The following is a 15870-nucleotide window of genomic DNA, read 5'->3' on the forward strand; positions in this document are numbered from 1 at the left end:
AGTAGACCCTAAGAGATCCGCTCGGTTAAGTAAAGTGGCGAAAAAGTAAATAATAATAAGCCTAAGGCTTAACGGACGGATCTATTAGGATAACCTATAACCTCCGCTACGGAACTAGTTAGAGATAACTTTATACCTAATAAGTGCTTAATTTAAGGAACCAGCGTATAAGGAAGTTAATAAACTAATCGAAAAACGTATATAAAAAGAAATTAACCGCGATAATATAAAAACCAGACCTTTTCTATAGAAATAGGTCTTTACTTATAAATTTAACTAAGACGGATATCTTAAGAGAGCTAAGGCATATATCTACGTAAAGGGCGATCTTTAAGATAGCTTTATAATTAAGGGTATATATATAGCGATACTCGTAGCGCGCTTATTCCGTATAGTAATAGCGCTTACTATATAATTCGACCTTAAGATTAAGTAACTCGATATTATAAACGCTTTCGTCCACGCCGACTAAAGTAAGACCGGATAGCTAGTTACGTGTAAGCTACCTAAAGGGTTTAAGTAACTAGGAAAGTGCCTAAAGCTCGATAAAGCTTTATACGGCCTAAAAGACTCGCTAAGACTCTAGTTTATAACCTTTTTAGCCACGCTAAAGGAGCTAGGAATAAAGGCTAGTCTTAAAGAACTATGCCTTTTTTTTACTTTAAAAAAAGATATTTTTATTATATTCTTCGTGGACGATATATTAGTCTTATTCCATAGAAATAACGCGTCTTAAGTACACGAAATTATAAACGGTATTAAAGGTCGATTCGAAGTATCGGATAAAGGAGAAGCCGAATTCTTTCTAGGCGTTAAAATTATATAAAATCGTGCTAAGTATAAGATTAGCCTATTATATAAATCGTATATTAAGAAAATAGTATAGCGATTTAGGATAAACACTCTAAATATATATCCGATAATCCCGATCCCTATTATAGATTATAAGAAAAGCACCGGTAAAGTAACTAAATATTAGTACTATACCTAGAAAATAAATATATCTATATACGGTATAGTACGATATACGAAACCTCCTATAAGTCAGAGACTTCCTAAGTCCCCAGGGACCTCCTAAGTCCCCTAGGGACTTCCTAAGTCCCCCAGAGTCTTCCTAAGTCCCCTAGGGACTTCCTAAGTCCCCTAGGGTCCTCCCGAGTCCCCCGGGACCCTAGGTGGACCCACGGACCTCTAGGTAGGCCCACGGACCTTTAGGTAAACCCACGGACCTTTAGGACCTTTAGAATAACCCATAGACCTTCAGGACCTTCGGAATAACCCATAGACCCTCGCCTATACTCCGAGAGTCCGGATACCAAATCAGTAGCTTAAATAAACCGTAGGAAAGGACTATATATACCAGGCTACCCGCCTCCCTCTTCCTTTCCTTTTTCTCTCTCTCTCTATATCTTACTTCTATAGTCTTCATAGTCTTCTAATTCAAACTGCCTCTTTTCCTCTAGATCTTCCTCTTCCGTTCTATCTCTTCGTGACCGTTATAAAGGTTATGAGCCCGGAAAAGCAAAGGAATTTCTAGATCCCCTCTTCCTTCCACCCTTAAAGTCCTTTTCAGGCAATTTCTACCCTAAATCCACCTCCAAAGCCCTTTTCAGGCCACCTCTAAAGTCCTCTCTAGGCCGCTATTAACTAGTTCCACCTCCAAAGCCCTCTTCAGGCCGCCGTCAACCAGTTCCACCTCCAAAGCCCTCTTTAGGCTAACCCCCTTTCCCCTTTTTCCCTTTTTTCCCTTTTTCCCGAAAAAACAGAAAAATATTATAACAGGACCCTGTTCCGAATAGTTAAGTCTTAGTATCTATACCCCCTGTATACCAGCTATACCGCCCCACTATACCCCTATAAAGGCTATAATATTACATGGCTTATAAACCCTGGTCTCTAAAAAAAAAGCCAATCTCTCCTTCGTGATATATAAGAAACGGCTCCACTTTTTTGATATCCATAAACTATACTACTACATGGCCCCACTTTTCCCCGTTTTAGACCCACTTTTCACCCCTATATCTAACCCCTCGGGTAATCAGAACCAGAAATCGGGTATTTCCACTTCCCCGCTTTTAATACTAGTAAAAAAACCACCGTTTTAAAGCTAGGAAGATAACTAGTAAGGATTTTATCCCCACGATTAAGAAACTATAAGGCAGCACCGATTTTCCTTTCTAGAGGATATCTATATATACCTATTTTACCTATAAAGGGAAATTCCTAAATAACATAACCAAACCTCTATAGAATCCCTCTTAAAAGCAGAAGGAAGACTCTCTTAAGGCTGCTAGTAAAATACTCTCCACCCTTTCTAAAGGACCTCTCGCCCAGGTTTAAGGTCTAGATACGGCCCACGAAGTCTAGGAAAAGCTAAAAGGCCTATACGAAAGGAAAGGCTTCTAAGCTGATTTTAATACCCTAGGAACTTTCTTTAATAATTCCCCCTTAGACCATAAAACCCTCGAATCCTTCCTATACAAGGTTTAAGAAAATCTAATAGCTCTAGAAGGAAGGGAGATTTCCTTTCCTAATAAGGTGATTTACGCGTGGATTCTTAACGCCCTCGATAAAAGATACGACTCTATCACTAACTAGATCACTTAGTCCCTTCGTCACGATATCCAGAGTTATACGCTAGATAAAATCGTCACTAAATTAATAAACGCCTCCCGGAAAATAAAGCGTTCCCTAGTAAACAACACTCTCCTCGTTAAAGGGTCTAAAAAACCCTAGAAAAAGACTAAGGGACTATTTTATAAGAACTATAAGAAACCCGGCCACGTCTCCTCTAACTGCTATTTCCTCTACCCAGATAAGGCTCCTAAGGGCTGGGTTATAAAGGAAAATACCGGAAAAAAGCAGTAGAATCGGGTCTCTAAGAGCACTAAGTCCTCCTCCTCTTCTAGGAGCAGATCCAGGTCCCTAAACCCCTAGTATAAGAAAAAGGAGGACGCTATTATAGCTCTCTTAAAGAACTAACTGCTTTAGACGCTTATAAACAACAAGGATTCTATGAATATAATCCTTAAAAAGCAACCTAAAGAACCCGAAGAAGAAGAAGATAAATCGATCACGTTTAAAGACGTCCTCCCGAACCCGGAAGCCGAGGATATAATAAACGTTAAAGAAGTAAATATAATAACCTAAAATCCCTAGAATACTCTGTATACTAACCTGAATATAAATAGGATAGTTAAAAGGATTTTTAGAATTCAGGCAGAGAATAGGTTTAGTTTAGACTTAAATTTTTACATAGATAGCGGAGCTACCTCTTATATAATAACAAATAAATCTCTTTTCTCTATATATAAAACCACTACCAGGCTCGCTAGTTAGGGTAAAGCAAATATAATAAAGATAATAGGCGTAAGAAACTATATTATAAAGTTTAAAGATACTAGAAAAACACTGTTTCTAAAGGAGTGCCTTTATATTCCTAAACTAGGAACTAATATAATAAGTCTCCTAAGCCTGGACAGCAAAGTCAGAGGTTTATCTGGTAATAAACTGCTTATTCTTTTTAAAAACGAAATAGTAAAAGAGTCCCTTTATATATACATAAGAGCCAGACTCTTTAGAGGACTCTACTAGGCTACGGCTAGGCCAGTTATCCTAAAAAGTAGGAATAAAGAAATAAATATAATAAAGGAAATCTTATAAAGAAACCAGAAAAACTTGGATCTCCAGAAACAAAAAGACCAAAATAATAAGAAAAGAACCGCAAAAATAAAAGAGACTATATAACTATGGCATAATAGAATAGGCTATATAAACCCGGTTACCTTAAAAAACCTATATAACAATACCTCTCTTTTCAAGGACTTTAAAGTATTAGAATAAGAAATCACAGATATAAATAGCTATAATGCCTGCTATCATAGCAAAGCTATTATACTAGCTAATAAAGATTCAGTTAATAAATACAAAGACTTCTCCTACCTAAAAAAGGTATATATAGATCTCTATGGCCTAATAGAACTAATAACTTATAATAAAAAGCGCTGGATTCTACTAATTATAGACCGTTCCACCCGGTTCCTCCAGGCAAAATTACTGCCTAATAAATCAGAAGCAACCGTTATTTTAGCTATAAAAGAGTGGAAAATACTAGTAGAAAATAATAACTACGATATAAGAATAAAAGAAGTAGACACTGATAATAGAAAGGAGTTTATAAACGCCTCCTTTAAACGCCTCTTCCAAGGCGTAAAACATAATATAAAACCACTATATACCCATAAGACCCAAGGCTTGATCGAATAAGCTATCAGAACTATAATAGAAAAGGTTCGTAGCCTGCTTTTCCACTCAGGACTACCTAGATACCTTTAGGGAGATACTGTATATTCAGCAGTATATATATATAATAGGACCCCAAATTCAGCTATAGGCTTTAAGACCCCTTTTAAGATAGTTAAAAAGAAGAAACCGAATATAAACTATATTCGGGTCTAGGGCTCTATAGCCTACTATAAAAACAACGACCCGAACCAGAAGAAACTAGATAGCAGAGCTATTCGTGGTGCCCTTATCGGCTTTAACGATTATAACTATAAGATATATAACCCAGTCTTAAGAAGGATCGGTTAGTTTAAAGACGTATATATACTTGAAAATCAGTTTATACACTCTTCCTCTTTAGACCTAAATACTAGTAATATCTCTCTCTAAGAAGAACAGGTTTCTAACCTAGAGCCTTATCAGCTTCTAGAAAAAACTATATAATAACAGGTCTTAAAACGACCTTTTAAGTCTATCCAAACTAAAGAAGAAAATAACCTATAAAATAAATCGAGGAGTCTATAAGCAGCAACAGGCTATAATAACCCAGATAGACCTATACACACCGGCCAATCTAGTATACAAGTTAAAATACCTTCGAAACCGAAGTCAGCTTTTAAAGACTATATATTAGTTAATAATAATAATAAGCGCTTATTATACTTAATAGAAGATACCACTCTTAGAAACCTACAGTTTTAGATAGAGCCTTACTACCTCTTAACTATAAACTCTCTATCAGAACCAGCTACCTATAAAAAGGCCATGCAAAGCTTAGATAAATCAGAATAGATAGACGCTATAGTAGCAGAAATAATAGAACTAGAAAAAAGAAAGACCTGGGATTTAATAACTATAAAAGATACGCCCCTTAATAAAATAAAGGAAAAATACAACGTCCTAGGCGGACGATAGGTCTATAAAATAAAACTAAATAATAAAGGAGAACCAATAAAATATAAAGCAACATAGGTTATACAAGGCTTTAATTAAGTACTCGGAATCGACTACTTAGAAACCTTTTCCATAACCTGCAGACCCGAAACATATAGACTTACCTTCCTATTAGGCGTTTCCTTAGGCTGGAAATTCAGGCAGTTCGACGTAACAAACGCTTTCGTATATACCGATATAGATACTCTGATATATACCGTTTAACTAACGGGTTTTGAAAAACAAGAAGGGAATAGTATAACTATCTATAAGCTAAATAAAGCTTTATACGGCCTAAAACAGAGCCCTAGACTCTGGTATAACCTCGTAGTTAAAATCTTTACTAAACTAGGTTATAAAGTCTCCGAGTTTAATAAAGGACTCTTCACATATCATAATAAAGGAGACCGAGCTATATTCCTTTGCCACGTAGATAATATCGTGGTTATAAGTCCTTTAGATACTATAATAGATCACTTTTATAAAGAGATATCTAAAGATATTTCACTAAAAAACTTAGGTGAAGTATATACCTTTCTAGGCAACGAAATAAATATAAATATAACTAAAAAGACACTCTCTATAAGCTAACTACTATATACGAATAAAATACTAGAAAGGTATAATAAACGAGCTCTTAAAAAGGTAGATACCCCGTGTATTTATAAACAGGTCCTAATACCAAACCCTGAACAGGCGTTAAAAGAAGACATAAAGAAATATCAACAAGAAGTAGGAGCTTTACTATATCTAGCTCTTCACTCCAGGCCAGATATAACCTATACTATTAATAAGTATGCCCGATATATAAGTAACCCCTCTAAGGAACACTTTATAGCATTAAATAGGGTCTAGGCCTATATAAACACATATCCTAATATAGGTCTTCTATATAACTGTAAAAGAGATAACCTACATATATACGGTTACTCTAATACCAGCTTTTCAGATATTCTCGAAGACAGAACGTCTACCTCAGGATATATATACTGTGTAGGAATCAACAATCCTATTAGCTAGACCTTATCGAAACAGAAAGTCGTCGCTTTATCAATAACCAGAGCATTAAAAAAATTACATTACAAATTACATTACATTACATGTAATGTAATTTGTAATGTAATTTCTTTGAAATAAATTACATTACATTACATTACATTACATGTAATTTGTAATGTAATTTTGTAATGTAAGGGGAAAAATTATACTTTTTTTAGTATAGTTTTTCTATATATTAAACGATATATACGAGTTAAATTAGTATATCTTCTATATTCTAAATAGGCTATAATATACAATGTATATTTATAATTAGATATATATATATAAGGATGCTTGTAATAGTATATATTCTATATAATATAGCTTAAGATACTCCTATAACTAGCTATTCGTATACTAGGTACTATAAACACTTAATAGAAAGCTATAATATTACCCGAGATATCTCCTAATATAAGTTATACTAATCAGAATAGCTTAATAATAGCAGGCTATAGCATATATTCTAGGCAACTGTACTTTATTAATAGTTTCCTAATTTAAATAAACTATCTATATTCATAAATATATAATAGTAATCTTATTATAAGGGGTAAGATAGTTATAAAAGCTATAAATTTAGTTAAGAAGCCATAGCTTAAGTCTAGGTTATATAACTACTTATTTTATTACTTATAGCCTTATAGATTATTAAACTTATTATAATAAAGCAAAGTCCGTAGAGTTTAGTAAAGGAGGGGATATTATAGAAAAGGCTTAATAGGTTAGAATCGTAGAGTAGTCGTTATACTACTATTAACTAAGCGCTGACTTTTAAATAAGACTTTAACTTAAGACATTAAACTATATCTCTTAATACGTATAATAATATAGGTTCGGATTAGTAGTCTATACCTGGCTATCGGTCTAATTATATACCGACGGCTCTGCCATCGTCTTGTTACACTTATTTGTATAGAAAGATATATATATAGTATTATAATAATGGCCTTTATTCTAGAAGTATTATAGAGTAGCTTCCTTTTATAAATAACTATTACTATATATAGATATTATCTAATTTATAGCATCATATTATACTTTCCCGAATTAGAACTATTAGTCTTAAAGCCTATAGTATAACTTAATGATTTTAAAATAATGATTTATATAGCGTAGCTTTAGAATTAGTCTTATTACTGTTTTTTATTGAATCCTATGTCTTTTCACTGGCTTATATAATGTCTACTTAGTTATAACTCTAATAGTTCTATAATACGTATATTAACGTAGTATAATATTCTTTTACAATATTATATATCTATTCCTGGAATATTATATACGCTAAGGCTATTCGGAGTTAAAAAATAAGGATAAATAATATAGTTATAGATATAGAATAACCCGATATATTAAGATTAAATAAAAAGTAGCTTTAATATATATATTAGTTTTTATGCTATCTTAACTTACTAAGACAAAAAAATATAAAACGATATCTTATTCTTTTAGTCTATACATTAATTTCTATTATAAGATAGTACTTCTCTACCTAGTATACTTACCTCTTCTAGGTAAGGTAACACTACAAGAGCTTAGATTAATTTCTTATATACATTCTTCTATAAATATATATTCAAATCATTAAGTTTATATCGCTCTTATTATATTATATATATATATATATAATAAGTATCTAATATACTAACATTATTAATATAAGTATATAAGTATATCGCTACTGGTATTAATTAAATATTTTACTTATATTATTAGTTAATATTTAGTATATATATAATATAGTAAATAAGATATATATTAGTGTATCTATATAAGTATACCTAGTAGTATCTAGTATCTAGTCTTATTAGTACTACCCTAGTTAGAGTAACTGAGTTCCCTAGTATAAATAACTATACCTTATAACTAATAATAGGTTTCTGTTTCTAGCTCGCTATAGAGTCCTTTACTATATAGTCTACCGAGGCTTAGAAAATAGTATCTTGAATACTTGGACTATTAGTGTCTAAGTAGTAATAATATTTTATATAGCGAGTCCCTAAGACTTAGACGTATAATAGCTTAGTAAATGCTTTTATATCTAAGGTAGTAAGTACTTACTATTTAATATTTAATATAATTATATTACCAGACATAGTATATATACTACCTTATATATTTATAATTATACTTAATTATACTTATTCTATATATATACTGTATATTATAGTAATACCTGCTATTAATAACTATTATATAGCTAGAGATAGAAGAATCAGGAGTATAAAGATATATATATCCGCTACATCTCCCTCTGTTTCTATCTGTCTTCTTTTCCTAGTTAGCTAGTATATTCTACAGTTATTATTAAATACCATCGAATACTAATCGACTTAATTCACTCTAATTCTGATCACTTTAGTACCTATTATGGTTCCGTTTTTAATCTACGGTTTTATATTAAACTTATAGATTATATCCTAACTGTAAAATATTATACCGTAATTATAGAGTCTAGCCTTTCCTTAGCCCTAGGCTTATATAATCCTATTTTAGTAGTCTCGAAGTAAAGTTACTCTAATAGTAGCTTTTTATAATCTTATATAGAGTATATTACTATAGGCAGTTAGTTCTGATATATATACTATATAATAGCTAATTAAACTTTATTAAATTAGTTATTTTCTATAGATACTATAAAACTACTATACGAAAGCTAGACTTTAATTAAGTACTTATATCTAGGTGTTAATATTATAATACTAGTATTTTAATACTTAAAGATAGTGTAATATTAATATTTAAAGGTATTAAAGAGATAGCCCCCTAAAGCGTAAGACTATAGTAAAGATATTAGTCCTATATTCTTATTAAGCTTATAATATCCCCTTAAAGCATATTAAATAGGATATATATTTATATATTAAGTGTTATAACTCTATACCTTTACTATATATATATAGAAATATAAGGACTTATACTCTAATATATAGTCTATATTACTTAGTATAGTCCTAGGGTAGTATATATAGTATTATATATACTATATATCCTAAAATACCCTCTTAATCTATATATATAAAAAAGTGTAATTTTTCCCCTAACATTACAAAATTACATTACATGTAATGTAATTTTTTCCGGATAAATTACATTACATTACATGTAATTTGTAATGTAATTTGTAATTTGTAATTTTTCTTTAATGCTCTGTCAATAACAGAAGCCGAATATATGGCTCTGACTGAGGCTACAAAAGAAGGAATCTATATACACAATCTATATACTAAACTCACGTATAACCTTAATATAAGATTCAGTAATAATAAACCGAGGATTCCTACTATTCTTATAGACAGCGAGAGTACTAAAAAGGTCGCTAAAAACCCGGAATTTCATAAAAGAGTAAAGCATATCGATAGACAGTTTCACTTCTATAGACAACAACTACAGGAAAATAATATAAAGGTAGTGTATATAAACACTAAATACAATATATCCGATATAATAACTAAAGGGCTACTAAAAGAGACTTATAATACACTCTGCGGCTATATGAACCTAGGTTATAAAGACGATACACTACCCGAATATAACCTACCACCTTATAAAGAAATAAAAGAACTTAAATACTAGGTTTTTACCTATAGACAGGTGTTCCTAGAATAAAACTAAAAGGGTTTCTTAATTTTTCCCTATACTATAACAAAGATAAAGGTTTTCTTTTTTTTTCCTCGCCTTAAAAATATATAGACTATGAAAATAACTAGCTAAGCTGCACCTATTATATAGGAGTCAGCTTACGGGGGGGTATTAGTACTATACCTAGAAAATAAATATATCTATATACGGTATAGTACGATATACGAAACCTCCTATAAGTCAGAGACTTCCTAAGTCCCCAGGGACCTCCCGAGTCCCCTAGGGACTTCCTAAGTCCCCCAGAGTCTTCCTAAGTCCCCCAGGGACTTCCTAAGTCCCCCAGGGTCCTCCCGAGTCCCCCGGGACCCTAGGTGGACCCACGGACCTCCAGGTAAGCCCACGGACCTTCAGGTAGACCCACGGACCTTCAGGACCTTCAGAATAACCCACGGACCTTCAGGACCTTCGGAATAACCCATAGACCCTCGCCTATACTCCGAGAGTCCGGATACTAAATCAGTGGCTTGAATAAACCGTAGGAAAGGACTATATATACCAGGCTGCCCGCCTCCCTCTTCCTTTCCTTTTTCTCTCTCTCTCTGTATCTTACTTCTGCAGTCTTCACAGTCTTCTAATTCAAACTGCCTCTGTTCCTCTAGATCTTCCTCTTCCGTTCCATCTCTTCGTGACCGTTGTAAACTAAATACTAAGTAAAAAGATATTAGGAGAAGGTCAGATTACTGCTTTATATAGTAATTATAATTAGACCTAATACAGTATTTACGTCTTCCGTTTTATTATAATTTCTTACTAACCCTATATAAGAATATAAGAAAGCCGTTAATTAAGTAATCCGCTATTTATTTATAACGCGTAACCTTTTAATTTAATACGGTTTAAGTATAGGGGTATAGGTAATAGTAATCGCTAATAACGCCTTTTTCGTAGACGATATAGATACTCGCCGATTATTATAAGGTTTTCTAATAAGCCTTTTTAGTAGTCTCGTTACTTAAAAGGCAAATCGCTAGGCCATAGTTATAACGTCTATAACTAAGGCAGAACTACTCGCCTTAGAATAAGTCGCGAAGGAAATAATAGGACTAAAGCGTCTTTTCGCTAAGATAAGATTTAACCCGGAGTTACCTTAGGATATCTACTATAATAATATATAAACGATCCGACTTATAGTTAATAATAACTACCGGATTAAAACCCGTTTACGCCACGTCGATATATAGCGTATATAGATCCGCCAGGAATATAAGAAAGGGGTATTCAGAGTGGTTTATCTTACTATAAAAGAGATACTAGCTAACGGTTTAATAAAGGCGCTCCTAAGGCAATAATTTAAGACCTTCTAAGCGCACCTTAATATAAAGGTACTCGGAGGGGGTAGGAATTAAGGAAATTAATTAAGAACCGAAAACACTAATAAAAATCAATTATCTAGGTTAACCCTATAATAAGGGAAAAAAGGTATTATATATCCCTTAACGCTATACGCTAAAAAGCTTACTACTAAGTAATAAATACTCGGATAGAAAAAATCACTTAGTTTATTCCTTACTACTAGCCGATATATTAGTGGCCTTATCTAATAATTTCTTTATCTATTCCTTAATTACCTTTTAAATAGTATTAGTTAAGGCCGAACCCAGGCTACTTCCAGATACTCTATCGGAGCTTTTATTACCCTTATTAAGAGCTTTATTTAGAACAAGTTCTAGGCTTAACTTATTAAAAAACTCCTTAAATTTATTAAGCAGAATTAATTAAAACTTAATAGTCTTCTTAAGCTTATCCTCGAACTACTAAGGAGTTAGTAAGTAAGAAACGACGGTCGTAAATCTTAGATAAGCACTTATACCTAGAATATCTCGAACCCTCGGTTTATTTAAACCACCGCCGATAATCTTAATTAAAACCCGTACTAAAGGAAGTAGGTACGCCGGACTAAGTATAAGTTAGCGGTTATAAGTCTCGAAAATAAGAAAAAGGAGTAACTTATATAAGTTCGTATACGTGGCTACCACTATAGCATTTACTATAGCGCTTTAAACGTTTAGAGTACGTGTGGTATTTATTAAAAGACTTTTACTTACTAGACACTATACCACGCATATATTAAACGCACGGAGGATCAAATAGAATCGGAACATAGTCTTTAGTGCTTACTTTAGCCTTTCCTTTACCCTTATTAACTTTCGCCTTTTTCGAAGGCGAAGGGGGGGCAGTGGCGGCACTTAAGGCGGGGGCGGGGGAGGCATCTAACGGACCAGCCTCAGATTCAACTATATCAATGGTTCGTTTATTCTACCCGTTATTAGAGCATAAAGAAGACTAACAGAAAGCTTAACTTACGCGAGGGGACCGGCGAACCGGAGGGGGCGTGGTAGGAGGGGGCGTGGCCGGACGTTCGCTTAAACTAGCAGGAAGAGGGTCCTGTATACCCGAGTCCCACGATTAGTGCTAAGCTAAGTAATAAGTACGACGACTAAATAGAAGCTAAGCAGATCACTTACTATAGCGAGCTTTATTAAATATTTAATTAAGGCTAAAGACAATTAATAAAAAAGAAAAGTTAAAAAAAATTAATAGAAAAAGTATCTTAACTATAAAGGGTAAAGGGAAAAAGATCGTTATAAATTAGGCGGAAGGAATAGCTTTTTAAGCTAAAAAAAATCTGCTATTATAAGCTCCTATAATAGGGAATCAGCCCTATTAACCTATTTATAGAAAATTTTCCTTTATATTTAAAGCTTTTATTATTATTTAGGAAATATCACGAATATAATTATATAGCGTTTACTAGCTGGATTTACCTCGCTGAGTTTTCGAATAAAGGAAACAAAGCACTCGAAGGTAATTAAAGAGCTATAAAAATAGCACCTTAATTAGGGGGTGTGTTAAACTGGATAAAAGAAAACCCACTATTATTAGGCAATATTAAGTTATAGCCCTATATCGGAAAGATAATTATCCGAAGGGTATATCTTATAATATATTTAGACCTAGCATATAATTTTCCTTTATACACGTGGAAGATAGATAATACAACGCTTTCACCTCTCTTTTGCTTACTCGAGATTAAGTACAACACGTATAGTCACAGATCAAGTGACCACAGTGCGCGAGTACATTTTATCCAGACTGTGGAATTCGGTACATCGTACTTGTATTTTACCTTAGGTCGGCGTGCTTCCTCTACAACGCATTGCGAAGACGCGTCTGCCGCGGCCTATTTAATGCAGGGCACCCTTGATTCAACTCCCCTCTAAGCACTCTTAATCAGATCAGCTGCATATTCTGCAACGGCATACACGGTCGACTGCGTATGCGCCGCAGGAAGGATAGGCATAATGCTCGCATCCACAACCCACAGCCCCTCGACGCCGTACACGCGCAAGTCGGTATCAACCACACCACCCCACTGCCGCGGCATCATGGCCGCCGTGCCAACGGGGTGATCGAAGCTGGGGCTGAGAAGCCAGTCGATCAGCACCGCCTCGATCGCGGCGTCGTCTTCGGTCCCCGGCCCAGGGATGATCTCGACGGGGAGAAGCGACGCCACGCTGTCGGCGGCCATGAACTCGCGCGCCTTCTTGATGGAGCGGACGGCGAGGTGCATGTCCAGCGGGTTCGCGTTGGTGTTGAAGTCGATCAGCGGTGGGATCGATGGGTCGGGGTCCGTGCTGTTGATGATGATGGTGCCCCGCGAGAGGGGCTTCTGCAGTGCGCCCAGGACGGCGGCCGAGCCGCCAAAGGTGATCTCGACGACGCCGGCGTTGGGGCTGCGGAACTGCGCCTGCATGACGTCGCGCTGTTGGAGGTATCCTGCGAGGAGGGCCGGGTTCTCGGCGTAAATGGGAGGAAGGTGCGACAGGGGTTGCTGGTCGCCGAGCATATCTGCGATGGCCTCATAATTGGGGTCGAGGTCCTGCAACGAGGCGAAGACGATGCGGTTGCCCCAGGCGTGGGTCAAGGGGCCGGTCCGGTTCGTTTCGTACTCATCCCACGCTGCGTCGACGAAGGCCTGATCATTTTCCATGATGTCTGGCGTCATTAAAGTTTCGTTTCCATCTGGAGACAGTTAGTACGGCTTTACTCAAGTGCCGGGAGATGATGAGAGAGTGAGAGAAGGCTCACAATCATAGATGAGCATGAAGGACGGGTGGTCCTGGAAGTTTGCGCCAACGCCAGGGGCGTCAACGACCACGTCGATATCGAGAGACTCGAGGAGACTGGCAGGACCGATGCCGCTGAGCTGCAGGATGCGCGGCGTGTTCACGGTCCCTGCGGCCAAGACGACGCTACTGGACTGGACGACCCTCGAATCGTTCCCATCCCGGCTGGCGATTTCGACGCCGGTCGTCTCATTCCCCTCAAACTTCACGGCGGCGCCGTAGTGTCGGACGAGCAGGTGCAGGTTTGCGCGGTCGCTCACGGGGTCGTAATAGGCGGTTTCTGCCGACGACCGGGTGGCGTTGTGGCCGGAATTCTGGGGAAGCCATGCGATTCCGACGTTGTGGCCATCGGCGCCGTCGGTGAGGACGGGGACCTCGAGGTCCTCGGCCCAGGCTTGGGCTTGGAGTTCTGCACCAAGTCAGCCTTTGCACATCGCTGTCTCTAAGTGGATGATGCTTACCGGCCGCAGGCCATTGCCATGAAGGATACCCGACTCGAATCGGCCCGTCTCCGTAAGACGCGGGACTCCATTCGTAACCGTACTGGTCGATATACTGCTGCGCCGGCGGCTCGAATGTGGATGATTTACGGAAATACGGGAGCAGAGCGTCCCAATCCCACCCGGGATTCCCCAGCGCCGCCCAGGAATCGTAGTCTTGGGCAGACCCGCGGTCCCAGGCCATACCGTTGACGGCTGAGCTCCCGCCGACCACATTCCCGATTCGGAGGTCTGCCGTACGGTTTCCTAGGTGGACCTGCGGGACCGACACCATGTCGTACAGACGGGCGGACTGGTCGTACGTGGTGAGGAATGGGACGGTGACGTCGATGGTGTCAGCAAAGTCGCCATATTCCACAACCAAGACACTTTCTGGTTCGAGCGGTCAGCATTCATCTCCTTTCCCGTATGGGCAGGGCGATGAGTTACTTGTTGGGTCTTCACTCAGCCTGTTGGCTACTGTCAGACCACTTGTCCCACCGCCGACCACGATGTAGTCGTACGAGGGTTGGAGGGAGCAGAGACTGAGGCCTCGTCGGGTATGCCCTTTTGGGAGACCCGACACCACGGCCGCCGAGGCCAGGACGCCGGCGAGGACACGCGCGCGGTATGAAATCATGGTCATGCTTGGACAGCGACTTCTTTACCGAGGTGGTTTGGTTAAGGAGTCGGGACTTGGGATGGTCTGGGGAAGGAAGAGTCTCGCGTGGCACCAGACCATTTAAATGGATCAATTCATACGGACGGGACGACGATCCCACCCGGCAATGCAGTGTAAATGAACGCCCCTGAGACGTGCAGAGAGGGGGACGTTCATGAGGTAATGCCGCAGCAAAGACATGTAAGTAAACCTGGTTCTGGAATTCTAGACATTGGCGACGGCTCGTTCCAGCGTGGGGTATTATAGCCACCGTCGAGATGATTCAATTCGCCAACGGGACGGCCCGGCCGGGAACTTGGTACGCTTGGCCCCGGATGTGGCGCCCAATCATCGCTTCGTTGATGTTCTTTATATAAGAGAAACAGTCACCGGTCAAGTGGCTTCAAGGTGAATGTCTGTTCAATTGATGTATTGTTATTCGTTCGAGTTGTTGAGATTTAATAAAGAGTTGCTGTGTCGGCCACGGGGAGGATCATAGTGTATACCGGTTTATAGGTAGGTCGTCTCTAATCTGCTAACTTAAGGGTGTCTCTGATTATAAATAACTGGTAATGGCCGGATTAACAATCAGGGCTAGCAACAGTTATATTTAGTTTCTAGGCACTAGAAGAGTGTAAACGAGTTTCCCCGGGGCAGATCTAGTTCCTACTCCAAGGGCGTGCGAGACTCGCAAGTCTTGAAG

At 37.5% G+C, this 15870-nt stretch overlaps 1 protein-coding gene across 1 annotated transcript; it reads right to left on the reverse strand.

Annotated features, from left to right (window-relative positions):
* Positions 1-10446: 10446 nt before the first annotated feature.
* Positions 10447-15664, reverse strand: ACRALDRAFT_211543 (uncharacterized protein; the record flags this gene model as incomplete). The annotated part of the gene is made up of 11 exons (XM_071023725.1): positions 10447-10459; positions 12954-12993; positions 13055-13081; positions 13126-13923; positions 13990-14436; positions 14489-14899; positions 14972-15168; positions 15203-15392; positions 15439-15521; positions 15558-15583; positions 15653-15664. The coding sequence occupies 11 exons, from the start codon at positions 15662-15664 to the stop codon at positions 10447-10449; spliced, it is 2244 nt and encodes a 747-aa protein (XP_070873862.1).
* Positions 15665-15870: the final 206 nt, after the last annotated feature.

Source organism: Sodiomyces alcalophilus, assembly GCF_042370955.1.
Source record: "Sodiomyces alcalophilus JCM 7366 unplaced genomic scaffold ACRALscaffold_5, whole genome shotgun sequence".
Taxonomy (NCBI): domain Eukaryota; kingdom Fungi; phylum Ascomycota; class Sordariomycetes; order Glomerellales; family Plectosphaerellaceae; genus Sodiomyces; species Sodiomyces alcalophilus.